General features: G+C 45.5%; 1 protein-coding gene across 14 annotated transcripts in view; it reads left to right on the forward strand.

Moving 5' to 3' along the window:
• TACC2 (transforming acidic coiled-coil containing protein 2) overlaps positions 1-27820 on the forward strand; it is a 125430-nt gene that overhangs the window by 13218 nt on the left and 84392 nt on the right. For 10 of the 14 annotated variants that reach the window (XM_068689029.1, XM_068689033.1, XM_068689036.1 and 7 more), the window contains 4 exons: positions 1516-1593; positions 2994-3053; positions 12869-13041; positions 20922-26606. In XM_068689029.1, coding sequence (XP_068545130.1) covers positions 1561-1593; positions 2994-3053; positions 12869-13041; positions 20922-26606 — 5951 coding nt within the window. In that variant the 5' untranslated portion in view covers positions 1516-1560. The remainder of the gene's footprint in view (positions 1-1515; positions 1594-2993; positions 3054-12868; positions 13042-20921; positions 26607-27820) is intronic. The other 4 variants (XM_068689037.1, XM_068689038.1, XM_068689042.1 and 1 more) reach the window with 2 other exon arrangements.

Below are 27820 nucleotides of genomic sequence, written 5' to 3' on the forward strand. Positions count from 1 at the left end.
GCTGCTCAAACTGCGTACGAGAATGTTTTGTCATAACAATAGATACTTAAAATATTATAATCTTAACCTGGTGCCTTGGAACATTTCACGGGGCTGTGCCTGAAGAGGTTTGTGCATCACAGTACTCCCCGATCGAGCACCTTGTGCTTAGGGAACAGCCCCTTTGAAAACGTTACATGTGTGTCTGAAAGTTGGTTCCGGTACTATTTCAAAACAGTAGAGGACTTGGCAGTCGTCTTAGCAGATAAAAGCTAGTGCTGCTAATTAATCACTAAAAGTGCAGTCCTGGGCCCAGGGATTTCAACAGGAGCAAGTTCAAGCACCAATATATCCCCTGAAGACACTCAAGTTTAAACAGAGCATAGCTTATAAGCATAACACCAAACTTCTCTCTCCAAGCCTCCTGTGAAGAAAAATAGTCTTTCAAGTTTAAAAAAAGAGTGGTGCAGTAATGCGTAACAGCATTCCTTAAAAGCTTATATGGTTTCCTTGGCTAATAAAGTGCAATCTTTCTTTTACAGCCTGACTTTAATGGAGGTTTTCTTGACATGTGCCACAGACCAATCTCACAAAAAAGAAATTGAAGAGAGTGTGTGTAATTTTCACCTATCCAGTAACACAATAAATACACTGAATTTAAATGCCTGAGCTCCAAAATGAAATGTCTAGAACAAGAAGTACGTGTCTACAACTGAATCTCCATCGTGCATGTTTCCCACTGAATTGCCTCTTGAAAAAAATACAAAAATGAGTGGTGCCTGGGGAGGCACTAATTCCAGAGCTGCTGGCTACAGCTCTAATGCTCAGAGGATTTTTTAAAATTAAATAATTAGAACTGAACTAGTATAAAACCAATAATAATTAAGGCAGGCAGATCCGGTCAAGTGTAAAGAAAATGTGTTTCAGAACATAAAATTATAAGCAGGATATTGCTTAAGAAAAGCAGAGTGTAACTACAATAACAAGGACAAAAATCCATTTACTCTTTCTTAAAGCTGAGTGCGTATGTGGAAAATAGTTTCTGTTACAGAAACAGTCGGGTTTAACGTTGTGGTTGGTTCTACACAGAGTGAGCATGCAGCTCTGTCCAGGATCTCCAAGAGAAATAAAAAAAATAATTTAAAAAGTGGCTTGAATATGGTTAAAAAAATAAAGTTTTCTTATGGGCTGTCCATCCAAAGTAACTCTGGCAAGGAAAGTGCTGTTCTGCTCAAATGACATGGGGTAATCCAGAAGCAGAGTAACGAAGCTGAGTTTTGAGGAGTGGCTGTCAGCATAAGCAGAGCTAGTGTAGGAGAGGCAGCAGGGAGAGAGCAATCTCTTTGTAAAAAAAAAAAAGCCCCAAGAGCTATTGTCCCCTAATCTATGACTTAAAATCATTGCAAAACTGAATGCCAGGAGGGCAGCTGACAAGTTGTCTGAGATGGCATTCCTCCAAAATTCTGAGCTTTTTTTTTTTTTTTAATTTCGTTTTATTTTTTAATGGAAGACTTAGAAAATTTCCTTCTCTTCTAGTGATCTTTCTTTAATTGCTGTGTGACACTGGACGTCAGCACCAAAATGGGCAATGAGAACAGTAGTGCAGAAAATCAGGTGAGTGTGACTGTGATTGCCTTGCCCTTCCCTGCTGCCCGAGAGCAAACGTTACAGAAATCTGTCCATGGGCCATTTGCCTCACATTCATCTTCTGCTCCCAGTTACACTCGTATTTAATTGTCGTTAATGGTAATTGAGGGCAACTTTTTGTTTGTTTGTTAATGTGGCAATGACAATGCCTCGTGGTGTTGAGGCAACCGTGTGGGTGGCTGCTCCCTGGGGAATGGGAGCTGCGGGGAGCGCCATGGGGTGTCCTGTCCCACCTCCCAGCCAGGAGCACGGCAGTGGGACAGCCCTAGAAATTGGCACCTCTGTGGGGACAAGGGTGAGCCAAGAGGGGTCCCGGGTGTCAGCCCATGGGTTTGCTTGGCTCAGCGGGCACGTGGCAGGGCAGGGATGGGCTGGAATGGGGGCCAGGGCTGTGGGCAGGGGGGAAAGGGCCTGGAGGGCCAGGCAATGCCTCTGGGTGCTCCCAAGGCCCTGACACTCGGTAGCTTCTCCTTGTTCAAAAATGACCTCGCAATGTATGTGTGCTGACCCAGGAGTTCACACCCCGTTATGAGAAGGGTGCTTCGCTGAGCGTGTTGCTGCTTGGTGATTTCTTTTTGAACTGTTGAAATGAAGGGATCCCATATGCCACGGCTAGCTGTGTGCAGTTAAATGAGACATTACTATGTTGATCTAGGTTTGAATTAAAGTTGTGATTTGTTTATTTCAACAATTAAGATACTAGAACGTGTTTCATCCTCTCTTCTTGCATACGTTACATAGACGGCAAAACCCATTAGGGCTCATTTTGCCTCCACTTCAGCTCTGAGCAAATCTGCTGTACCTTGTGCATTGCCGAGTGGGCCCTCTCAAAGGAAGCAGTATTAAAAGTTAGCCAAGTTTTTTTCTTAAAGATGTTTCTAAAAGAGCAATCTGCTATAATTGTTGGTTGTTCTGGCCAAGTTGTATTATTACCACAAGATTTGGCCCCAAACTTTTTTCAGTGGTCAGGAACAGGAGGATGTGTTCATTCCTACGACGAAATAATGAGAATTCCTCCTCCAATGTATACACTTTCCACTTAAGAAGTTTTTGAAAGCCAGATATATTTTTTCAGGAGCCCTCCTGACACCAAGAAGCCTGTACTTAAACATTATTAAATTTGTTAAGGAATTTAATAAAAAGCTCTTCTTTTTTAATAAGGAAAGGAAGCTTCTGGTCTCCTTTTCAGACAAGCAAATGCTAGAAAATCAAATTACTTTAAAAGTCACTATTAACAGAGAAATAAATAGAAATAGCAATAACACTTAAAAGCCACTTAATCTGCTGAACAGCCCTTGAAATGTATCCCTTAATGAATAGTCAAGCTTCATCTAGTCAATAGAATTTTTAAATACGTTTATTTTCAGTCAGACGTCCCCAATGCAAATAAAGTCATCCTTATGCCGCCCAGCCAAGGAACGCAGCAGGTAGTGGATGATGAAAACTGCTTTGCATGGTTTGCATTTCAAAATGTTAGCATCAGGCCTGGCTGTTCTTTTTCTTCTGCATCTGCTTTTGGCTTTTTTTTTTTTTTTTTTGACACTAACTGCAAATTTGCAAGGCAGCTACGTTTAAGTTTTCAGCAAGTTGTAAAAAAAAAATCTGGTTTCTTTTAACTTTCCTCTTTGGTAGCAATCTATGCTTTAGAGAAACAGCCTGCGTTTGACCCTCTTTGCATGCTGGCTTTCCTCTCTGCTCTCATGCAATTAAAACAAAGCAGTGGATGTTGTTGTTACAGTTACAGTCAGTACCATTTGACAGGAGTTGGTGTTTCTGTTTAGGTATTTATCAGGGAACACCATTCCCCAGTTCCAGCTCTCGTCGTTTGGGAGCTGTGCACATGGTTTGCATTAAAGATGGGAGAGTCCGTGCTAATTTTAGAACTCATTTTATAAGAGGGAAGGTCTGTGGAATAAATGTGCTACTATGAAGAACAGAGTGGGCACTTACAGGAAAATAAATACCCAATCTGTCTTGTAAAGACCATCCTCTGAGGAAAATATAATGAAAATTTAGTACAAATTATTAAAGATAATAAATAAAATGAGGCCAGGGCCAGCAGTATGTTTAACACGGTGATTTTCTGTGCTGTGTTTTGCTCTAGCAGTGCACGGAGTCTGAACTGCTGAGAGATTTGAGGCTTGTGCCCTGCCCTATTGGCATGACAAAGCTTGCTCCCAAACACAGGCCTGCCAGTGGCAAGGCGTGTTGGGCTTATGCTGAATTGCATGTAAGTTATTTTTGAGATGCATTCATTTTGAAAAGCAAAACTCCACTTGAAGAGAAATGCATTTACAATGAAAAAGAAACAATCTAGAAGAACAGAGATCCAGACTTCATCAGGGAAAATAGATGGAAGTAAAGGAATACCTCCTTAATGGGAAGCTATGAGAGGAATTATTGTTTCTGGAGCTCTACAAGATCTCAGCTGTTGCGCTGCCCATCTGACACATATTTCTTCATCTACCCAAATGTACCAGCCAATACAGAGGAATGGCAAAGCTCAAGCTTTTTCCTGAATTTTCTGGAAAACCAAATGTTCAAAAATCATCCACACAACCATAGTCAGTCTTACAGTTTCACAGAGGGGAAGTTTCACTTATAAAAGAAACCAAGCTGACTAGGACTGACAAAACTATCTGCTATTTAAAAAGTTGGGCAACACAAAACTGCCTAAAACTAGAACGAGCTAGATTTTCTAATAAGCAGTGATTTTAACTGAGGTTTTCAATTCTTGCCCCTCAGAGCTGTGAGGAGGAGAGCCGTCGTCTTCCACAGCCTTTCTCATGAAAAGCCAGAGCTACCAAGTGATTGTAAAGCTCTTTGATGGTGCAAACTGTGGCTGCTTAAGTGAACTCCTAGCAGCGAGTATTTCACCCCAGAGTGGGTGAGGGAATTTCAAAGTCACTTACCACATAAGTTATTTCTATCTCATTTGCTTTATCCTTTCTTCTCCTTTGTTTTCTGAATAAGGGAAGAGCCGGGCAAAGCTAGTTACTTCACATCGATGTTGTTGTTCAGTTCTCTTCGCACATAAATCCTGACGTGTGGCTATCTTTTTTGTTGTTGCTTGTTTTTTGCTGTGAAATGTGTGAGATGGGCATTGCTGGAGGGGCCATCATTTCTGAAGCATCTATTTGTTTGTCTGAAGCATCACGCTGTGCTTCTGCTCGGGTTTCTCCATTTAATTGTTGTGAACAAATCTGACTGCTCCCCGTTCTGCAGTTAATATTCTCCATCACTGCTTTTTCCATATTTCAATGCACTTAAGCCAATGGGTCCAGTTAACCGGTGGGACTCTACTTTCAGATCCCAGGACTATGGGGATTAGCAGAGAACACACTGGGCACGCTACCAGCTCCCCAGCTTCAGTCCCCATTCCCACGGATGATAACTGGGCAAATCCCTCCGAGCTCTGGAGCTCACACAGTGTGTTTACATACTTCCTGCCTAGTGCAATAACATCTGGATCCATTCCATTGCTTATCTTCAACTGGCAACAAAAACGCATTCCTAATTTCCTGCATAATAATTCTGTGCCTATAGCACTTTAATGAGGGACACTGTCACCCTGCATGCAACACCTCCTTTACTCTCTAAGGTATTATTTTTGTTCACTTCTTCTTCCATTTCATCCATTGCACATCAGGAGCGTGCAAGCCAGCAGAACTGCTCCTCATCCTTTAAGTCAACATTTGTCTGCAGCTGAGTGGCACAGGCAGTGTGTGTGTTACTGGTACCTACGTAGTTCCCATATACGTGCTGTCACTGCGTTCATTCATGCTTGCTTCCAATGATAACTGCGACCGGTCCCATATTCTATGGCGAGCAATACCAACTATTTGTCTCAATTTACAAAAATAAACCCAGACGTTTTCTGTTCTAAGAGAATAAAACACCCCTATATGCAAATGCTGCGAATTCTGGGACATTTCTCACTGTAATGAATAATTATTATTCTCCTTCTCATCTTCCCTTTGAATGAAGGAGGGGAAATAAAAGAAGAATGAAGATTCAGAGTTGCGACAGGGTTCTTAATTTGAAAGCAGAGTTAAAAGGTAGTTGGAAGACTATTCCTACGAGTAGCTGGAAGACTTTCCTTCCCTTCTGAATTAATGGTTAAAGCTTTCCTCACATCTTTAAAGCCAACACCATTTCTAATGGGAAATGTATATTTACAGGTACAGATGAAAAGGAAAAAAACACATATTTATAAAAACCTCTATTGCTATTAACTACATTTCTCTATTTGGAAATTATGTGAGAATGTTGGACCTACATTTTCACATCTGTGGATGGTTAGAAATAACTAGGCCAGCAAACACTATCAGATGGTGAGAACAGCAGAGCTCAGATCTGAATTCGGAGAGAATTTTCCTAATAGTGCTTCATATAAATCTGACTGCATCCTCTCAAATATTTTATGTAGGTTGCTAAAAACTACTCAGAAAGCTATTCTAGTTAAAATTGCACTGAACTTGAATTACAAATATTGTGCTGAAGATTTTTTTCCTGAGATCATCAGCTTTATCCCCTCTCTTCCTTGCTGTACTAATGCACCTGTCATCCTTAAGAACAGAATCTGGATATCCATCAGGCCTTCATCCACCTGTCAGCAATGAGACAAAGGAAAATAAAAGCTGCAGGAAGGCTAATGGAGTTACAAGGATAACTCTGACTTTTCCTTTGCCTACTGAACTTCAATTACATAAGCAAATGGAAAGATTAGGTTAACAAGAACCATGAAGCCACTGATACAACACAGCTTCATTCAGCCCAGCACAGGCTCGTGGTATGCACGTTCAAACAGAGTAAAGCTTAAACACAGCAGCAAGTTGATGAGGAGACACTTAGGTTGACATTACAAGGGTCTGAAGATAAACAATTTAGTGCCTTCGATGGATTGGAAAGGTCATAAGCCTGAGCAGTGAAACCTGAAGGTCTGAATTGCTTTTGCTGTAGCCCAGAGGATGTTGTGTATTCTGTAAAGAATGAAACCAAGGAACAGATGGTGCTACATATACATGCAACAGTGGTTTGGTTTGGTTTGGTGCTTTTTTTGTTTGTTTGTTTTGTTTTATGGTTGCAACTAAAGTCATTTCACTAGGTTTGGATTTATTTCTCAGGAGGAAAAGTAACTCTTTCTCTCTAAGAAAAGCTCATAGGTACCTACAATAGAAGGTTGTAACCAAAATTTTTAATTACGGTTGTTACTGCATCCAAATATATATATACCGTATATATACCATATATATACATATCTGTATATACCATACCGTATACCGTACCATATGTGTTGAATATTTAAGAAGCAGCTTAAAGGATACCTCCAGCAAATGCCAACTTTTGCATTCCTGTCATTTTGAGGATTTTAATTAGAAATGGCACAAACATAAAACACTGCTCACGAGAGAGAAAAATAAAGCAAGCCAGAAGCAATAGCAAATTACAACATTAATGATTAAAAAATAAATAAATTTACTGTAGTTGCAAAATTCTATATGGAACCTCCCATAAGGAGACTGCATCTGATCATAAATACACCCAACTAATTAGGTAGTCATGGTGTTTGGCCTTCTGTCAGCTTAAAGACAACACCCAAGTGGCCACGATGCTCAGCCCCCTCTGTAAACTGCTTTCCCCAGCCACTCTCAACACTGCAGGTGCTGAATAACTCAGGTTGCTGCACAGGGTGTTTATCAAAACCAGAATCTGGCTCCCTTGTGGTGTGACAAGACCAAGTTCTAGAGCAATCCTTCAGGTCTGAACTGTCATATGGAGTGCAAGCTTGGCCCAAGGTGTCAATTAGTGATTTGTTCCTTATCCCACGGTCAGTAATTTGCTTTAAAAATGGCAACAGCCATTTGAAGATTATCTCCAGTCACGTAACCTTTTTAGAAAAATTTCACCTGGAAAATTTTCCTTTATTCATTTTTCTGACATAGGCGTGGATATTCGTATTTCACTGCTATTGATTTTTAGTAGGTGGCAGGGCATTAAACTAACTCAGGAAGTCTTACATGAGCTTGGTTGTTTTAAGAATCACAGCCAGTTATTTTCCACCATCTCAGTTCCATTTTTCAGAAATGGATGAGTGCTGAATTTCCTAAGGAGGAACAGGCTATCAGCGAAGGCTTTCCATGCACAACTTCCCACCACCTTTCTCTGCGGCCACGTCCTGCAGCAAAATAAGGGATCGCTGCAGAACACAGCACCAAGAGCTCTCTAAAGACCACCGCGTGCACACTTTGCTGCTTGGTGGTTGCTTGCAGAGGCACAAGGGTGCAAGGTTTGGCAGAGGAGGAGTGTGCCCTGCCACCCTTAATGGGAACTGTGTGTTCGTCCTGCCCATCAGCTGCCACGGTGGCTGTTCCTGGAAAACAGGGATGGGTGCGTGGGGCTGACCTTCGCCCCTCGTCCTGCTGCTGCCACTCCCCTGTGCCAGGCAAGGCTGTGGGTGGTTGGAGCCAGGAGGCACGGGGGAAATAACACATGGAACCATGCTCCGAGTGGAGGATGTGGAGAAAAGTAAAAGGTGAGTTCTGGCTTATCGATTGAGATGGGTAAAGGCTTGTTCTGGCTTCTCCCCTTCCATAAATGCAGAGGGTTACCGGGAATGGAAACTTCTTGGAGCTCCTCGGGGATTGCTCCCAGCTGCAGGCAGAGCCGCGGCACCGGCACCTGCTGTAAAAGGAGGTGTGTGTGGTGGTACCAGGGGGTGTGAGGGGAAGCTGCTGTGTTGGGGGAAAGGCAGAAATCAAAGGATATTCGCTTGTTCAGAGCGCCAGTGCTGGGTTTGAACCAGGAATCCCTCCCTGGGGCAGCAGCTCGAGCCAGAGTACTGCCCTGTGTGTAATCCTTGCGGCTGCAGTGGTAACGGGGCTCTCCCTGGTAAAGGAAAACCAGAAAACCAAACCACTCGTAGGCGCCTGCTCCGAGCCATCAGGGCAGTTAAATGATCCTGGAGGTTCGCTGCCTGCTCCTGCAGAGGCCAGTGCTTGTGGCAGGGCTTAATGCAAATAATTACGCTGCGTGGTTGAGGAGGAACAGTTTTATTCATTTAAATAGTGCTGGCGTAAAGGAAAAAAGTGGGGGTTGGTTAGTGTGCCTCCTCTTGTTGGTATACGCGCTGTGAGCAGCTTGTTTGTTTGTTGTTTTGTTGTGTTTTTAAATTATGATAGGCAAAAGACTGCTGAGAACCTCTGCATTCTGACTTCTAATTATTTCATTAAGTCTTGCAATTATTTTTTTTTAATATAATCTCAGAATCCTTTGGACAAAGGAGCATGCTACATTTGAACCAAACACAGAGTGAGTTTAGCGGCGAGCTTCTGTAGTAGATGACTTCAGAGGCTGTGTGTGTTGCAACATCAAAAGTAATTTATTTAACATCAGCTTTCTGATGATACTTTTGAACAAAATATAGTCTTTTTAATTGTTTCCACAGACGTTCATTAAAAATAAAAAAGCGTGCTCTGCAAAGCTAGTTCAGCTCCTGATTTGCATAACTAGCTTCAATTTGAAAAACTTGATAGAGAAATGGGATTGTGTTTTTCTGCTGGCTGGCACAGATTCACAGAACATGTTTTTTTGTGTTGATTAAATAGTAAATTAAATGTAGCAGACCAGTAAGATTTATTACGCATTATTGTTAAAATCCTCCTTTGAGCTTCCCTTGCAAATATCATTTCCAGGCTGTGTGCGCTCTGGCCTGGCTAGGTAAGAGGGCAATGTTGCTTCTTGGTTGCTCCAGAAAAAGAAAGTAAAGAGGGTGTCAGCGAGTCCTTGCTGCTCCAACAGGAGCTGGATTGCAGAGATTATTTTGATCTATGTTAAATTTGGTCATGCCAGGAACTCAAACAAGGATCAGATCTCTCTGTGACCCATTGCAGTTGTTTAGGGATAGCTGGGAGAGCGATAACTCCTTAAACAGGAGATCCCTGAAAGCCTAACAGTATTAAAATAATAAAAAGCCCCCCAGCCCATCAGTCTGTGCAAAATGTTAAATGTAGTGTGCAAAACTTCGTTGCCTCCTGAGCCATGCTTTGTTGTGGCCGTGCTCCTTGCCTTCGCAACCTGCCCCTCCCGCGGTGTCGTTCTTTTAACACTTGGCATTAGAGCTGAGGAAAGTGGTTGGGATGTAGCACTTCTGGGATTTAGTGGTGGACTTGGCAGTGCTAGGTTAATGGTTGGGCTTGAGGACCTTAGAGGTCTTTTCCAACCGAGCATTCAGTGATTCTGGTTCTGTAACACGGCAGCATCCTGATTTTGGTGAGAGGAGGTACCCAGGTACAACAGGAACTTAAGTGCCTGTATTACATTGTTAACTTGAGAATTGGGTGTACTGCGTGAGAGGCTGCTGAGCAGCATTTCTCTAACACCCCGAGTCCACATTGCTGCTCAGCTTCAGGTTGTCGTGGGGCTCACGGTGCCCCTGGCTCTGGGCGGCAAGCCGGAGCTGGCTGCATGGAGCTGATTTGTGTGCAGGAGGCTTCCCAATTACACTGCAGCTCTAGGAATGGGATGTCTGCAGGTCATTGAGACAGGGGATTGTAACCTAAAGCAGCCCTTTGAGCTCAGTGATTGATCTTGTGGAAGGGAGAGTAATTAGAAGCACCGTGTAGGCACTGAGACTGCGGTAGGTTAATGACTTAATTCGTTGCTGCGCTGCTTTCTGCTGCGGAAGATGACACAGACTTCAGAAGAAGGAGATGAAACATTCAGCCCTTCCTCTTCTGAGGAGAGCTGTGGGCTACTCCTCCTGCCTAGCGCCCACATCAGCTGAAGAAAAACCAGGATGGTGGTGGTAGAGAGGCAGGAAAACAACTTGTTCTCGCTGCTCTCGCCAGCTGCTGGAGGCATCCGGACAAATTTGTAAATTGCTCTAATTTCTTGGGGTTCTTCGTGTGGTTCTCCCTGCCCTGCTGGGGAGGGAAACGCACTCTTTTCTGTCTGCAGCTGGCCTGGGAATTATACTTCATCGTGCTGCGGTTTTGGGGCAGTCATCCATGACCACCTCCCAGGCCATGCTGCGCTAGCACTGAGCCCTTCACTAGGAGCGTGGTCCCGAGGTTGCCTGGCATGGCCTGGGGGGATCTTACAGCCCATTTTTGTCCTAATCCCATGCTCAAAAGGCTGGCAGTGCGTGGTGTTGAGCCCTGCCAGCCGAGGGAGTTCTGCTGGCAAGGCAGGAGTCTCTGCCCTCGGCTCGATGCAGTCCCCAAAGCAATGCTAAAAAATGAGAGGGGAAGGCTGTGGGCTGTGGGGTTGGTGGTGGTGGTTGGTGACTGGCCCACGGACATGCATATGGCCCCAGAAATTGCCATTTCAGTTGTTTTTATTTATTTTTTTCTTTCTTTCTGGTAATTAATAATGCGTTTTTTTCATAGTTTGGTCTCTCTGCACGTATGTACGCTTTGCTGAAGTGAACTCTCGCTGCAAACTTTCTCACGCAAACAAAAGCAAGTCTTCCTAAAACAGAGCAGCAAAAGCAAAACAACCCCCCATATGCTAACTAAGCTCTTCTATTCTTTTTTTTTTTTTTTTTTTTTTTTTTTTTTTTCTGGCTGGAAAGAAAACAATTTTTCTTGTATAAATCTTGACGCTCTAGTAGCTTTTTGCTATACGCTGTGGTTTTGGGGCCAACATCCATACACAGATAAATATTCCAAATGCCAGATGTCAGCACACGCTGGGTAAATGCTTAATAATCATGAAACCCCGAGCCCTTGGTTCTGTCCCAGCGGAAAGCGGTGTGATAAAGGAGATTTCTGCAAACAAAGCTGTAGTGAGGGGGTTCCTCTGGGGAGAGGCAGAGGATATGAGAGTTAATCAAATTTGCCTTAAGTCTAAAGGAAGTCTTTTTATATTCTCTGTGTGCCCTGACCTTTTCAATTGCTCATTACATGGGCTTTTCTCGTCCACTGGGTGTCTCTCACTCCTGGCTCTCATCGAGAGGCCGCTGGTTGTGCGAGAGCACACCAGGTGCACAAAGAGAAATGTCATTTTGCAGCCAATAACTGTCTGCAATAGGAAATCTATTGGCTCTATCTAGAACCAAATAAACCTGAAATTGAGAGTAAAATGAGAGCAACAAGAAACTAATTGGAATTGTGCGCTGTGCTTTTCATCTGTGACGGTCTTCAGAAGTAGTTCCCCTGTGGTCAGTACATACGCTTATGGGTCTTTACCTTAGGTGTGCCTTGGGCTTCTTACAATTACAGCTCAGAATTAAACCAACTGTGATTGCATGTTGAGGGTGACCTGATGAAGCAGTTTTGCTTCGCTTTCACTATTGCTCACAATGCCGGAGGGTTTCAAGTGGCAGCTTCTTCATTCAGACTTCATTTTGGCGTTACACTTAGCTGTATTTCTCCAGTTCTTTCATTAGACACGAAGAACACACTCAGGCACTGTTCAGGGCAGCTTTTGCCATCTTCTCATTGCCTTTTACGGACATTTCTGCCAAACAATCAAAACACCAAAAAAAAAAACAACAACCAAACAGCACCAAACCATCAGAAAGGTGCCGCTACCTCTTGTAAGCAACCCCCTGGACTTCTTCTATTGCATGTCTCCATGGGTGAAGATCCCATGTACATACTTACCCTCAAGAAGCGGTGATGCAGCATTACCAAATTTGCGTCCCAGGTTTCTGTAGCTGTCACTAGTGGGACTGCAGCTTTTCCTACAGCTACTCTTACCAAAGGCAGCGTGGCAGAGGCTCCAGCTCCGCGTCTCTCTTCAGAGGCATTCTGAGCATTGTTCAACTGGGAGGGAAATAATGTGGACTTGGATTCAAGTCTTGGGTCTTGACTGATGTTGGCTTTATCTCTAAGCTGATTACAAAGATACTGCTAATATTGAGTGTAAAAGGTTTGTTTCCATCTTTTCTCCTTTCAAACTTGATTAGCAAGTAAGCATTTGCCTGGAAAAAGAGAAGATGATACCCTCCTTGGGTCAGGAAAGGCCCTGAGCTGCTTTAGAACAATTGTGGCATTCTTCTCTCCCAGTTCTTTCCCTCGTATTTATTTTTGGCTCAACCACTTCCTTCTGAATTTCTGTCATTAGAAAAAAACAAACAAAAAAAAAGGCTTGGCTTTGGGACCTGCAAATTCCATCAACGTAGTGAAGTCTACCACAGGAGCTGTTTGGCAGAACAAAACTTAACCTTACGTCTTCTCCCAAACTGCCTGTACTCTAAAGCAGCGGTAGCTATTTGAACTGTTCTTCTTCATTCTAGAGCACTCCACAGGACTCAGAATTAGACCACCCGCCTGGTAAGGGGCACGGCATAGAAAGGAGCCCCCAGGAAAACAGCGTTGGAGGGTCTGGAGCTCAGGACATCTCAGAGCTTCTTCCTGCTGCTGTGCGGCTGGCCGAGAGCACATCTCCGTTGATACCAGCACCTACAAGGTAAGAAATGAGTTTTTTTCTCATTAATATAATCAAAGCCCCATTGCTGATGATAGCTGGGGGATGTTTGCTAATTTTCTGTTATTGTGTAGCTGATTTTCAGTATCTGCCATCCTGAAGGATGATGGTGGTGCATTCTTCACAATAACCCAACAAAAGCAAGGCTGCTCACTACTTACCAAGCTGGCTTCCTCGCCTCAGCCTCACTGCATAGTTATAAACAAGGCTCTAGCTGTTGTGGTAACCCTTGACCTCCACTTCCTATGCTTTTCCACATGCTAATAAACTCTTATCTGAGACAGAGGAACGTTAAAAAGTCTCTTGCACGGTCATATTATTGTGAAGTAAGACATAATTGTAAACAATTGTAAAATGCCATGCTCTACTCTGTGTAAAAATCCAACTAAAAGTCTCAACCCAGCTAATACTTACTAGTATCTTACTTTCTAAATGTCTTAATATTCACCTGATGAAATCAATAGATATACTTTCAGAGCTAAAGTATTTCAGTGGGGTTAAGGGTGGCAGGAGGTAACATCATTTGGCTTTTATTAAATATCCCGAAAGGAAATTTTTCTCTGAAGCATTAATAATTTTTACTTGAATGCTTTGGTTTTCTTGTGCTACTAAGCTATTCCTCTGCTACAGGGAAGAAACCATCTAATACTGGCACGATTTTAACACGGGGCTGAATGCTTTCCAGCTCATCAGTGTTACCTGGGATGGAATGATAAATACATTTTAGAATGAGTAGCCATAATCTGCTGGTAAATGGGTAGGACTGTTCGACTGTGGACATCTTTTAAAGTGTTTTCACAGACTGGAGAATTCACTGCAGAAAGACCGGCCACATCCTTTTCAAGTGGAGTGGGTGTGCCATGGGCAGCTTTATGTTTCCACCAGCCCTGGCTACATGTTTTGATTGCCAGGGTCTTTGAAAAAAGTAAACTTAAGAAGTGAAAAGCAAGAGCAAACAACAGCCACAGTCAAGTAAAGTATTTCAAATGCTATTCCTTGTGATAGCATTAGCTTAAAACATTATTTTATTTTCTTTTATATGAGATGATAAAGATTAAGCATAAAATTATTGATGTCATGCAACGGTTTGTGATAATTTAAGTCCAAGTGCAGGTAATAACTAAGGTGATAATTGACAACTTCAGAGAAGCTTGGAGAAATGGCAGCATCTAAAACAAATTACCCAGAGAAAGCAGCTTACAGTCCTGAAGGGTTGGTTTGGCTGTGCTATGGAGCATCATTCACACTAGATAGAAACCAATAAATTTGGAGTAGTGATGTAGACTTGATTTTTTTTTTTTTCATTATTGTTAACAAACAGTACGTGTATCCTCTAGCTTCTGGTTTCTCTTGGCAGAGCTGTCCATAATCACTGTGTTAAATGCATGTGTAATGATGAGTAACCACATTGAACTAGCTGAGGAAAATATTTATTTCTTGGAAGCCACTTGGTGTGATGTGTTGTGACTTGTGCCAATAAAATGAGGCATTTTCTGCTGGTCTTATCAATACACAGTCATGCTAATGGAATGCAAGAGAGAAATGTGGGGGGAATGATGACTTTTTGTAACCTCTGAATTTCATCTGTAGGCCTAGAATGCCCAACATTCCTGCAGGTTAGGGTTGCTTGTGACACTGCCAAACGATGGGGATTAGGCTGTGTTCTCCGAACTGCAACACCTGTCCTCTAACGGCATTTGTGCCAGCATCCACCTAACACAGTGCCTGTGCCAGCCACTGACCCGCTTCACGTTCTGCCTTCAGCCTGGGAGCAGCAGCAGAACACATCTCAGAGGGCTTAAATTACAGATTGTGCTCTTGTTTCTTGAAGGGTATCTCTGTATTTACTTTCTTGTCCACACAGTAAGGAAGATGTACACACAGCTTTCTCCAGTGGCTGCCTACAAAGACCCAGCTAACCAGCTAACAGGGAGCTGGTAGGGAGAGCACCACTGGTGAATGGTCAAAGTGGAAATCATGCTGATGCTTTGGCATACTGCAGGACAACAACAGTTTTTCCAAATATACATGTATATATTTTTAATCTCAAAGTAGCAAGCATCTCTTTTTTTTTTTTTTTTTTTTTTTTTTTTTTTTTTTTCTGTTGTAGCCATGGTAGATGTAACTGGTTAGTAGAGTCTGACTTGAAGCCAGAAGTTGTCCAACAGAGGCTGTGGGGTGGGGGCTCTTGGGTTTTGAAAGGTTGTGGCTGCAGTAAAGGAACACTCTTCTTTATATAGGTGTGCATATATATTATAATTATAAAGCACAGGTATTTCTGTACTCTTCTGCGACCAATTTGATTTTTTTTTTAAATATATTGCTCAAAGAATGGCACAGCTGCAGTTCTTTAGGGTCTCCTTTTAAATTCCAGCCCTGAGAGTACCTAGACTTGTATTGTCACTGCCTGGAACAGCTTAACACATCCCCATCCAAAATCATGACTCTTGTGAGATGAGCATTACACGAATGACTCATTTTGAAGCGATTCATAAGACTTTTGTTTCAGGAAACATATTAGATGGGCAGGAGCTCAGGCAACTACTTTTTATTTAGCCTTACTCCTGAAACTGCTGGCACATGCCTGGTTTTGGGTGGCTTTAGCCTGCCAAAATAGAAACAAAGACAATAAACGGAAAAAGCTTTGAAGTTTCAGATTCCAGGCTGCTTATTTCAACTTTCACCCCCATATGCTGCCTTGAACGCATCTTTTCCACCCTGAATTGAACTGTTCTAATCTTATGACCTGCTGCCTTCTGATGGAGTATCTGTATGGAAAACTACTGCGTGTTTTTTTCCAATCTTCTGGGTGTCTTTCTTCCGTCCTCCAGCAATTCTCAGAGACTGTTCCAGCAAGTCTTAAATTCTCATGTTTTAGGAGTCGAAATGTCTGACTCTTAACCTAAAACACTGCTTCACTCCCATTTTTTTAACATGTTGTCACTGGTAGCGTATGTTAAAAAGCATCAGCAGCAGTGATTAATCTATCAACCCTCCGTGTGAAATAACTATTCCTCGGCACTTGCAGCAAGCCTGGGGCTTTGCATTGGTGTGTGAGATGTGGCCATGCCTTTCTGCTGGCACGCAGGCAGAGGAGACACCTGGAGAGCCCTCAGCCGGACAGCCCTGCCCAGGAGAGGCACTTTTCCTGCAGGACGTGGAACGAGCAGACAGAGCCATTTCAGAGGTCCACGCCCAGAAGCAGTGCAGGGGAAGAGGCGCTGGATGCACTTGGCCGCCTTCCCAACTCCTCGTGCTGCGCACAGATCCTGTGGGACCCAAGGGCCACTTCAGGATGCTGAGCCCGAGCTGCTGAGCCCGAGCTGCATCCTGTGGGACCGTGGGCGCAGCGCCACGCATCCTGCTGGCTCTCGGGATGCTCAGACAGGGACCAGGGGACAGGAGCTGAATGCTTGGCCATGGTCACTCACTGCAGCAGCACTGCAGTTTCCGTGGTTAATGGTAGAACATTTTCCTTTGGTCATAGTTAAAATACTGCAGGCACCGCGTTTCACTCTGCGTATGGAACCGGGAGGTGAAAAGTGATTGGGGTTTCGGGCAGAAGAGGGAGATGGTTCCCAGGGGGATCATATAGATCATTTTCCTGCCTCACTTTTTCCTGAAATCTTAGCTAGCCAGGGAGGGCGGGGGAATCTGGCTGCTGTTAGCAGCCCTTTGGTGATGATGGATTTCTCATGTGTTTGTTTACACTGAGAAGTTCAAATAGCGTCTTGCTTTGCCTCTAAAGCTGTGTTTTTTATTTTTTATTTTTGAAGGGAATGTGGAAATGATTTCTGTATTCCTAATTAATTTTCAATTGCTCTCAGGAGAGATTAAGATGCAGAATTCTGTAAGTCAAAGGCCCCCAGTGTGGCGTGTCCAAATGTATGAACTCCAAACTTAAACCCTGGTCTCGTGTGTCAGGGGAAATAGAACAGAAATGGCTGAGCAGCAGCTAAGGGCTGGCTGTGCATTTGTCCCCTTCAGTGCTTTCTAAATTCGTACTCAGATTTCCGAGTGTCACACTCCTGGGACTATAACCACTCCGGCTCCGAGTTACATCAGCTGGGGATGGCAACCGTGTGTGACTGCTGGGTTTCAGAGGCTGTGGTACTTGGTGATTTTCCCTCACAAGTGGGACTGGGTTAGAAAGGCGCTGCCCTTTTAACAGCTACTAAATGTTTTAGAAGGAAAGCAAGGGAATAAGGAAAGGAAAATTTCAGTTATCTGTGATTTTTCTGTTGTTAGGTCATCACTTCTGGTTGTTTATCAAGTAGGTTTAACCTCTTGGGGCGTCTCAGTTTCCCCACACACACTCAGAGCAAACACCACCCAGACGGTTTATGGCTGGCTGCTGCTCCTTTTATCTCCTGGCCCCTTGCCTTTGCTGTGGATGGCAGAGCAGGGAAATGGGCTCCGTGTTTATGGCTGGTGGATTGGGCAAGTCTCTTAATTCGGAAGTATTTATGGGAGACACGCTGTAAGTCGTGGATTTCTTGACACCCTTTATGCCTACACACCCTAAACAAAACCCAGCCAGCGCTGTCCTAATAAACGTCTTTAGCAACCAGCAGTGCTCTTAGGTTGGTCCAGGATAACTCCGACCAACCACAAGATATCCTGGAGGTGGAAGGGGTTAGCTACGGATATTAATTGGTAAATTGCGATGTGCTCCCAAACAAGCAATTTCTCAGTAATTATTTATGTAAAACGAACACTTTAGATGTAAAAAGATTTAACTTTTTGTTGTTTGATGTCGTAACTGGAAGGATAGCATTCATATGGTCAGTACGTTAAAGCCCTGAACTTGCAAATCCTTAAATGTGTGCCTTACTTCTAAGACATGGGAAAGGTTCCCTTTGATGTCTCTTGTGTGCAACAAGACACTTGGGTATTTCGAGTTAAATATACACCTAGGTCTTTGCATGACTGCATTTTATTTTTATTTTCTTACCTATCATCAATTCCATGCAGCAATTATTCCTAGCAAAATGACTCTTTGTGCCCTGAGCCCTACCCAGATGATGAGGAACTCCAACATTCTTTCATGCTTTCTCGTTTGCATGTTTTGTTTTAAACATTACCCCACGGTATGAATTTTTCCCTTAATAATGTCAAGCCAGTTCAGATTGCCATCAAAAGAGATCAAGTAACCACAAAAGAAAACACACTTTTTTTTTTTCCTGTATATAGGGAAAAAAAAAGTTTATAGCCACAGCTTGATGTTGTTCATAGTGAATGGGTTGTCTGAAAATACAGGCTCACTGCAGGTAATTATTGATTGTTAACGAATTTTAATGTAGATTGGGTTTTCCTAAGAGGGGAATTATCTTCAGCCTGTGGTGTCACTTCCCTGTAGTGTCATTCCCTTTAAAAAGAGTGGAAGATAATGGGGCTTTAAGAGGTCGTCTATTCCATCCTTCTGCCCTAAAGTAGGATCAACTGTGCTTAAGTCATTCCCGCCAGATGTTTGTCTAACCACTAGCAATGTCTTGCAAATAGCAAAAAATTAAAAGGAAGATGTAGGATATGTTCCTGATACGGATTTCCATGTTAACTCTGTCAAGAGGAGAAACTTAAATGGAGATATCCAAACAGGTGATTGGAAATTAAAGCCTTTCAGTTCTAGGCTGTGGTCCTGAATAAAACATGGAGACAAGCTGAAGAAGCACAGGAGATGAGTGTGCATTACTTCATTCAGAAAGTGATAGTTTAGATTGCCCTCCAAGCATGTGCCAGCACTTTCATTTTAATTCTGTTCAGCATACATTACTCACAAGGCTGTCCAGACTCCTCCTTCATCTGCTCCCAAGTAAAACAAACAGGATTTCAGCATTACCATGCACCAGAAAAAGTGTTGTAGTTGCTTTGTAATGGTGAATAGCTTACTTCATAGGATTATTTTCTTCTCTTGAATCTGTAAAGTCATAAATCTGCTGTTACGACACTTTAGAAAGTTGCTACCAGCTCAGCAGTAGACAGTTCATGGTTTTAGCAACTGTATTACAGAAAACATAACCACGTCAGGCTTGTCTGGAAGAGTTTCATATTTGATAGCTGCAAATATAAGTGCAATGCAACAAAGAGGCCCTGTCTGTAAAGGTCTTAGAGGAATTTCCTAGAATCATAGAATAAAATTACTCAGCCTCCTGGGGGTTAGAGGGCTTCTTCCCCCCAGCCTGAACACCGTGTCTCTGCCGGGAGCCTGCTTCCAGGTTGAAGGATCCTGGGCACCCAGCTGCTAATGAGCAGTTTAATCAATAAGAAGATGAACCTGCAAAATGAACAAGAAGCCAGAATGGCAATTGACTCCCACTTTTTCCATCCCCTCCCCAGTTCAGCTCTGTGGTTACTGCACCGTCTCCTCTAATTAAGCTTCCTGGAGTGCCAAATCAATGCCAGGTGATAAAGACTATTCCTTCTTTAGGGAAAGCCTCCTGGCATCTCCGGGTTGTTTGTTCAGGTCCCATCACGTCCCCCGTTGGCAGCGATCCAACAGATACCAAATATTGCTTTGCCACCAGTGGTGTTCCCAGTGTCAGTAAGTTTCATACGGAGCGGTGTTTTCAGTGTGCTGGGAAAAAAGATAAATCCTTTTGGCAAAACAATTTCAAAGAGTTTAAATAAAATATATTGGTGTTATAAATTAAGTGTATAAAGTGAGGTTAAGCGTTGCTGGAACTTCATTAAATGGGAAATTAATTGTATGTTACAGATATTTTTCCTGAGCTTTGAGGTTTACCCTAACGTAGGTAAATTTGAATAGCTCTTTAAAGACTAGCTCATTTTCCATCCCAAGGATCCTGAAGAAGGATTTTTAGGATCACATTCAATTTTACATGCAGCCCTCTCATGAAGAAGTTGCTCGTGGCATTGCCCAGCCCTCTGCATAAGGAGATACGCAGTGACCACAGCTGTAAATGCATTTTGTGCAGCACAGCACAGCCCAAAAGCATGGGGCATCCCATTGCTTTGGATGGGAGGAAGCGGGCAGGCATTTTGTGCCAGGTAAATGCTCAAAAAAAACCCTCTTCTTCCTAGGTTCAGTGTTATGCTCACTTGGCTCTATATTTCAGTGTCCTCTAAGGCAGTGAACATATGTCCAGGCTCTTCAAGGGAGGCGAGGGGGAAACCAAGGTTAATCAATTCCATCGCCTGCAAACCTAGTGGTGGAAACTGAGGTCCCCATGGTGTTTGTGAAACATTTCCTCTGCAGCTACAGCATCCACGTCATCTCTACTTCCATTTCTTGTATCTTTAGTGGGTGGGGAGGAGATCACACGAACAAGATCTTGTATATACTGAAACCAAACACCGCAGTGAGATGACCTCACAGGGTGTGTTCGGCAGGGTGAGACCTTTGACCAGTTGGCGAGGATCAGCTGTGCTGGCTGGCTGGAGAAAACACACGACAGATGGGCCCTTAAACCTCCGTGACTCAATAAAAGCACGGCCACGCGACAGCACTCACAGCCTTGAGCTCTGTGCAACGTGGCCTCACAGAAAGGTTTTTCCTTTCTGCTTCTTGGCAGCGCTGGTGTTTCTTCTGGTGCTTTTGTCGCTTTTTTCCCATGTTGCTCCCTCAGTATGTTAAGGGCAGGGGGAATATCTAGCTAATACAGGCTGAGGAAGGGTTAAAATGCATGTCATGAGCGTGGCAGCTGTTAGGCAGGACCGAGGTCACTTACTGCTGTACCAAGCATCTCTCACTGGGCCTGATGGTTTGGCTCCTGGCAGCAGGTTTTCAGCTTCTTGATGCATGTTCTGCATGGCTTCAAAACACCCATGGCATGAGTTGTTTTTATTCTTTGCTTCTTTTCCTCTGTTGACGTGAAACGAATAAACATTTCCATTGTTGGCAGCGTCAGTAATGAAGGTGCCAGTAGCTCCAGCGCTGAAGATTTGCCCAACCCAGATTCAAGCGTGGTGCCTGCAGAGGTGACAGCACAGAGCAGTGCCTTGCAAGACCATGGAGGACAAGCAGGCTGTGGTGTCCTGCAGCACACAGCAGAAGCAAGAGAGGGAAGTCTGCCTACCCCGATGCCTTTAGCAGGCTCTTCTGAAAAAGATGTCGCAGCAGATCTTGCAAGAAGCAGCGACAAGTTCCCAACCTCAAGCTGCAATGAAGCTGTGCCACCACCAGGTCCAGTGAGTGACAACGAAGAGGGAATAGCCCGTGGCATATCTGAGGACACCGGCCCCGAATGTGACCCTACTGCACCTGCTTCTTTGAAAAGTAGTGAGGATGATCCCAGAAACCCAAGCCTGCAGGCCAGCCCTCCTGCAGCAATGCAAGGAGTCACAGCAATGAATTTGAGCGAGGTAGGGATGTTGGGGCAGAGTGAGCAGCTGGGTGATGTGAGGGCACCACATGGCAGCGCGTCCCCCCAGGGCAAAGGAGCAGGGGATTATTTTACTGCTCAGGAGGCCAAGCAGGAGCTGGGAGTTTTGGAAGTAGGTCAGCCGCAGGCTGTAATGCAGCAAGGTAGACAGAACACAGATGGTGGAGAGGGTCTGCTAATGAAAAAGGAAACCTTAATCCGAAATCATCCAGCAACAGGAGGCTCAGATGGTGAAAAATTTGGAGCAATTGCAAACACCCAGAGTTTTGTTGTGAGGCCTGAGATCAGTGAGGTCTGCAGGACACAGAAGGGGGCTGTAAAAACTGGAAGGAACGAGGTAAACCCAGCTCTGTCTGGGAGCCAGGGAGAGCAATCTGAAGCCTGTACTTCAGTGTCAGAGTTACCCCTTAATGCTCCAAATCTCTTCCCAGTACCAAAGCCAGAAGAACCTTTGAGGGAACATGTGCCTGGAAATGACTACCAAGATCTGATGAAAAGCGAGGCAATGAAAACAGCCTCTGAAAAAAATGAACCCGGCTTTGAAAGAGAGCTTCAAAAGGACGATGAGCTTGTTAGTGCTGAGCACTTCAGTGCGCCTTTATCATTTAAGCAAGAGGAAGAGCAAAACTCAGCTGTCACAACTGAAAGCCAAAAAGACGAAGCCAGTAGCAATGAAATCATAAAAGCCGATGATGTGTCTAGAGAAAGCACCACACTTTCTGAAGCAGAAACCACTATCAATCCCACCAAGGAAATTTCCCCGGTAGATAAAAGATCATTACTGCAAGAATATGCATTAAGCGCTTCTCTGAGCAGAGCCGTGGAGCTGAATCAAAAGGGAGCTGATGTGAGGGTATTGGGAGAGAAAAACAGAATGGGAGCAGAGGAGGCACACGTGGCAGCAACCAGCGCATTACCTGAAGGGCCCAGTGGGGCAGAAAGGCAAATGTTGAGCCCTCTTAGTAGCCACGAGCAGGATCTGCAAGACACCCCCTTGAGCCACAATCCCGGGGAATTCGGTCTCTGTGAAAAGACTTCAGCAGGCGGCCCAAAGGAAGAAGCTGTGGGAAAGCCCCTGCAGTCAGGCAGTGACTTGAAATCACCTGAAGACCACTCAGAGCCTCTGGGCTGTAAGCCTGAGCAAGCACTGAGCGAGGAGGAAGCAGCTGCCACAGATGACCCAGAGAACAAGGCCTCGCCGCAGCGTCCGAGGGCAGGCTGCCCACCGAGCACTGATTGCTCTCACGCTGGGACAGAAGAAAAAACATTGGACCAGCCAGGCTCTAATGGGGCTGATGAGGTTTGTTTAGCTGGGGCACACAGCTCACCGCTCCTCCACCCTGAGAACAATCGTGTTGTGCAGAGTAAGCAGGATGAGTCCTGGGAAGAGGCTTTTCCTAGAGGAGCCGCGTTAGAAACTGGGGACAAAACGGAGAGTCAAGGCAAGCCTGGGAGCTATGGAGGGGCAGAAGAGAGCACTAAAACATCCAAATCAACGCTTGAACATCAGGGCTTAAATGAATTGGCAGGGCCTGTGGGTTTCATTGCTGTTCAAATTGAGGACCCCCCACAAGTTTCGGAAACCAAACAGCAGAGTGGTCACCTCAGCGACGTGCCTTGCAGCGATGCTTCATACAGCACAACTGGGAACAGCAAAGAGCACGAGGCTACCATTCAGCAGGAGAAGCACCATGCTGAGGTGGGAAGTTTTGTGGAGGACAAGGATTCGGCACTGAAAACTGAGCACGAGTCTGATATGCTGGTGCAAGCTCAGCAGGAGCAAGGGGCTGCAGAAAGTCATGGAAATGTGCAGGTGGCTTGTGCTGGAGTTGGTAGGGCAGAGCTCACCCCTCGGCCAGCTTGGGAGGAAGGTGTGGGTGAGAGCACCAGTGGGGACAAGCGCAGCTCTTCAGTAACCCTGGAGTGCAGTGCTGGAGATCTGCAGGAAAACACAGATGCTCCAGCTGCTCTTCCCCACGTGGAGCAGATGGAGAAGTCAGTGAGTGTTGGTGATAGAGACCAGGCTTTGAATGCAGGACACAAGCAGCAGACACACCAAAGCAATCCGACAGGTGTCGCAGGAGCAGATGATCAGGAACACACAGGAAGACCTCTAAAACCTGAGCTGGAACCAAAGCATCACAGCCACATACCAGAAATGCCTCTAAGCGTTTCCGACAACCTTAATGAAGAATCTGCTGTGCCACGTCCAGCACCAGCCCAGAGCGACTCTGGCACGGCAGCAGAAGAGGATGAGGCTGGAAGTAGTGCCGGGCTGCCAGAGGATGTGTGCAGCCGTGAACACCTGCCAAACATCGCTGGTGTGACCGTGCTTAATTTGCAAGATTGCAACGAGCAAAACAAAACCAATCTCCAGGCAGAAGAAAACTGCTGCAGTAAGCAAAACCCAGACAAGCTCAAGCAGGGCAGTAATTCTTTGATCTCAGCTAGTCAGCATGAAGAAGCATGTCAGAGCGATACGTTTGCTGAAGAATCTGACAAGAATGAGCAGCCAGTCAGCGTGTGCAGGATAAAAGACAGCACTGGTGCAAGCCATGCTTCTGCTGTAAACGCTCTTCCAGGGACGCAGAATTCAGCAAGTGCCACCAACACAGCCCAGACTTTGCCAAGTGCTCCTGAAATAGCACATACTTCTGATAATTTTGAGGAAAACGATCCTCAAATATCTAGCCCAGAAACTCAAGAGAAGCTGTTATTAGTGGCAAAAAGCTCAGGAGGGACCGAGGGTCTGGCTGCCGATGGGGGACTCGGACAGACAGATGGAAACACGCAGCTAAGTTGTGAGGACAGTGCTGCTGTCCACGAAACAAGCAATGTGCAAAGCAATAAAAGTCCAGGGGCAGAAGGATGTCTCTCCCTGTTAGAGGCTCACGGGGAAGCAGTTCCCACTGATAAGCCTTATAAACCCAGCTGCATTCAAACAGCACCAGAGGAGCCTGGGTTTTGCCAAGCTGATTTTCCAGCCCCCCCTCCGCTGACCTCTGCAGTCAGTCATCCCAGCCAGCAAGCTGGAAGCAGGGCGAACAATGGCACTGGGGGGGAATTACTAAATAATGAGCTGGGAGCTGTAGCGTGCCAGAACGTCTTAGAAAGCAACTCCAGTTCGCAGATGGCTGCAGGTTCTCAGGTGTCCGTGCATTCAGGTCCTTCACCTGGGGTAAGCACAGGTAAAAGAGCTGACTCAGAGCCCAGCTCTGCAGGGGGCAGGCACGACAGCGACAAAGATGTTCCAAACCCAAGTTTTCAGGGAGAAGGAGAGAGGAGTTTAACCCTGCCGGAGGCTTTAAGCGTGGGGCAGAGTTCTGGAAACTTATCCCAGTTTAATTCGGAGAAGCTGAAGAAAGAGCTATCCGCAATTAAATCCAAAGAAACAAAAGGTGATGTTAACTTCAAAGCGCAGCAGAGTGACAGTTCAGCAGAGGCTCTGTTAGCTCTCCCTGCTGCAGAGGGGAAGCTGCTGAGCCTTTCATCTGTTGGTAAACAAGGCGGCTGTAATGAGCAAATCGCACCCGGCATCTGCGTAGATGACAAGTGCAGTGTGATCTTAGAGAAGCCTGGGAATTTAGAAAAAATGGAAGAGGTATTAAAAGAGAATTACAGCACAACCAGGGCAGAGATCAGTACTTCCAGGCAGTCTGCGGAGAAGGAGCATGAGCTTCTGACTCCCAGCTCTCTGGGCATCGGCTCCAGCCTCCCGGCCTTCAGGGAGCACATCAGCCAGATATTTAAGAAAACAGTCCACAGCACGCTGAGCGCTGAATTACCCCAGCTTGCGCCTGAAAACCATGCGGGCTTCAAGCAGAGCGCAGCGGCCGAGGGTCCGGCGCAGCCGAGCGGCGCTGAGAACTTTTCTGCATCGGTCGAGGGGGGCAAAGCAGCTCCTGAGGGCACCTCGGGAGCAGAGGGGCCAGAGCTGCCTTTAGCTGCTGAGCCTTCCTGCGCTGCTCCCGCACCTCTGCTACCAGAAAATGCAGTGCCACCAGCCAATCTCCAGGACGCTGAGGAAAGCAGGCAGCCTGCTGGCTGCTTAGAAATGCTCCCGGGGTCGGAGGGCTCTGCACCTGCTGAACGCTGTCTGGAAAACCTGCAGAAGGCGAACGGAAACGCTGAGAGCAGCGAGATGGAAAGGAAGGCAGGCGTGTGTGCTAGGGGTGTTGATCCTGAATCACTAATGAGCTTGGAGAGAAAGAAGCAAGGCCCGGCTTCATCTGACGGGGCAGCAGCTGAGAACTTCCCTGCGTGTGCTGACAGGGAGCCACAACCCAGCGGAGCTGGGATCTCTGCAGGCAGCACGCAGGAGGGTGACTTCGGCGATGCTGCTACCGCAGAGGAAAATAACTTAATTACAGAGGGTACTTCACAGCCGGTTTCATCTGAAGAGGATGTAAGTTGTCGGCCCGAACACTGCCAGGATCCTGAGCCAAATGAAGAGGGGAAAAATGAGTACAGTGGTCCAGACACTGCCAAGAGCATCTCTGATGTGGCAGCTTCAGTGCTTGTTCCGGGAGGATCTTACAGTTGTGAAAAACTGCCAGACAACTTTAATGTGTTACCTGGGGAAAATCGGGAGACACGCGCTCATGGCAATCTTGTGCATGACATTAGGTCTCAGAGTGACACAGAGATGATACAGGATGAGCCAGGGAATGGGAAATGCCTGGAAATATCAGCAAGTACACAAGATCCACAGCAGGAAAAGAAAGGGGCCACGCATGGGTTAATGGATTACTTAAAAAATGAAGCCAGCCAGAATGGTTGCTTGCAAAGTGACTCTCAGCTAGAATCTGGCACTGTGACTGAGGGCGATGTACAAGAAAGCAGTGGCTCAGTGCTAAGCACGGCAAAGACAGGTAACGAAAAAGCTGGAGACATCCCTGAAACAGGTACTGCGAGGATGTTAGTCACCGGCGAGGGTGGCTTAGCTTTAAACTCAAGGACTGGAGAGCTGCAGACAGAGCTGTGCGAAACTCCCTCTGCACCTATCGCCAGGATGGAGCAGGGCAAGTGCTCTGAGCGTGCAGACCCCTCCGGTGCTGCAAATCAGCCGGGCAGGATGAATTCAGAACATGAAGGCTCGCCTCAGGATGCCACAAGAAAGCTACCCCCGCTTGCATTTATGGAGCCTACGACACTTGACCTCAGCAAACTTCCAGACGTGGCTGTGGCAGGACTGCCTACTGAAAGGTATTTACTCTAAATTGCTATGTGAAACGCTTGTCAGGACCCTGGGGCTCAACGGGGATACAATTTTTGAGGCGGCTGCGCATTGTCTGGGAGGGCAGGGCAGTTACTCTGCTCTCGAATTTCTTTTCAGTTCCTCTTGTGTTTAAATGGGGACTAAGTGGGAGAAATCTGAAGTAATGTCTAGGGTCTGGGTGTCCTAAAACCCGAGGAGTGTAATCCTTAACTGTCCCACTTGCTGTTCCAGTTTCCTACACTTGTCCGTGTGGATTTGTTTGTGCTTCCCAGCATTCACATCTCGTAGCCTAAAGTTAGGCAACCAAATAGCACTTCCTAGCCTGAAGTTAGTAGGCTTCTGCCTAAGCGTTGGTGACCCAGTTCCATCAGACCTGCAGCCTTCACAAGGCGGGCTGCAGCACTTAAAAACAAGCCTCCAGCATAACCCAATTACTCACAGTTAGTTGTCTGGGCCTCCCTCTTATCCTCCCGCATGTTATAATGGCAATGACAGCGCCTTTGATCACTGTATTATTCAGTGTTTCTAATGACATGACGTTGTTTCAAATGTGAATTTGTAGCTGGGACTCACAGAGTCTAGGAATTGTTGCTTTTTTATTATTATTTTTCAAAATCTAGCAGAAATGAGAAAGGCTTTCTTTGTGGGAGCTTCTACTTTGCTGCCTGTGTTCCCAGTTTGATGTGCAGTTAATTCAAAAGAATTATGAGTTAGGATGAATGCTTTCTTTGTAACCCCAGAAAGTTTCCTGGTTGCTGTCCCCCTCTCCTTCATCAGTTCGTCTTACCAACAAAACGTGGGGCTACAAGTGCTGGAGTCTGGCCTGTACGACTTTCTCTTTAAGGCTCTGCCCGTGAAGTGACAATGAAATTAGAGCCTGGTGTTCGTCTCCAGATCCCTTCCTCTCTTTGTGTTTCCCTTTATGGGCGGCTTCGTGGTCCCACAGCCTTGCCATGACCGTGGTGGTGGTGGTTGTGGTGGCCTTGTTCAGGGCCCCAGGCTCTGCGCATGCGTGTGCAGCAGGGCGGGTGTCACGCTTTAAATAAATACCTGTGGCGAGCAGGGCAGGGCTCTCGGAACAGCTGCTGGCGATTTGTGGAGTGGTTGCTTCATACTTGCATGTGTGTCAGGAATTCACGCTCACCTGCTTTGGCAGCGGGCGGGTTTGTGCCGACAGGCGGCTGCGACGGCGGGGCCGCGC

This window comes from Anas acuta, chromosome 7, assembly GCF_963932015.1.
Source record: "Anas acuta chromosome 7, bAnaAcu1.1, whole genome shotgun sequence".
NCBI classification, from domain to species: domain Eukaryota; kingdom Metazoa; phylum Chordata; class Aves; order Anseriformes; family Anatidae; genus Anas; species Anas acuta.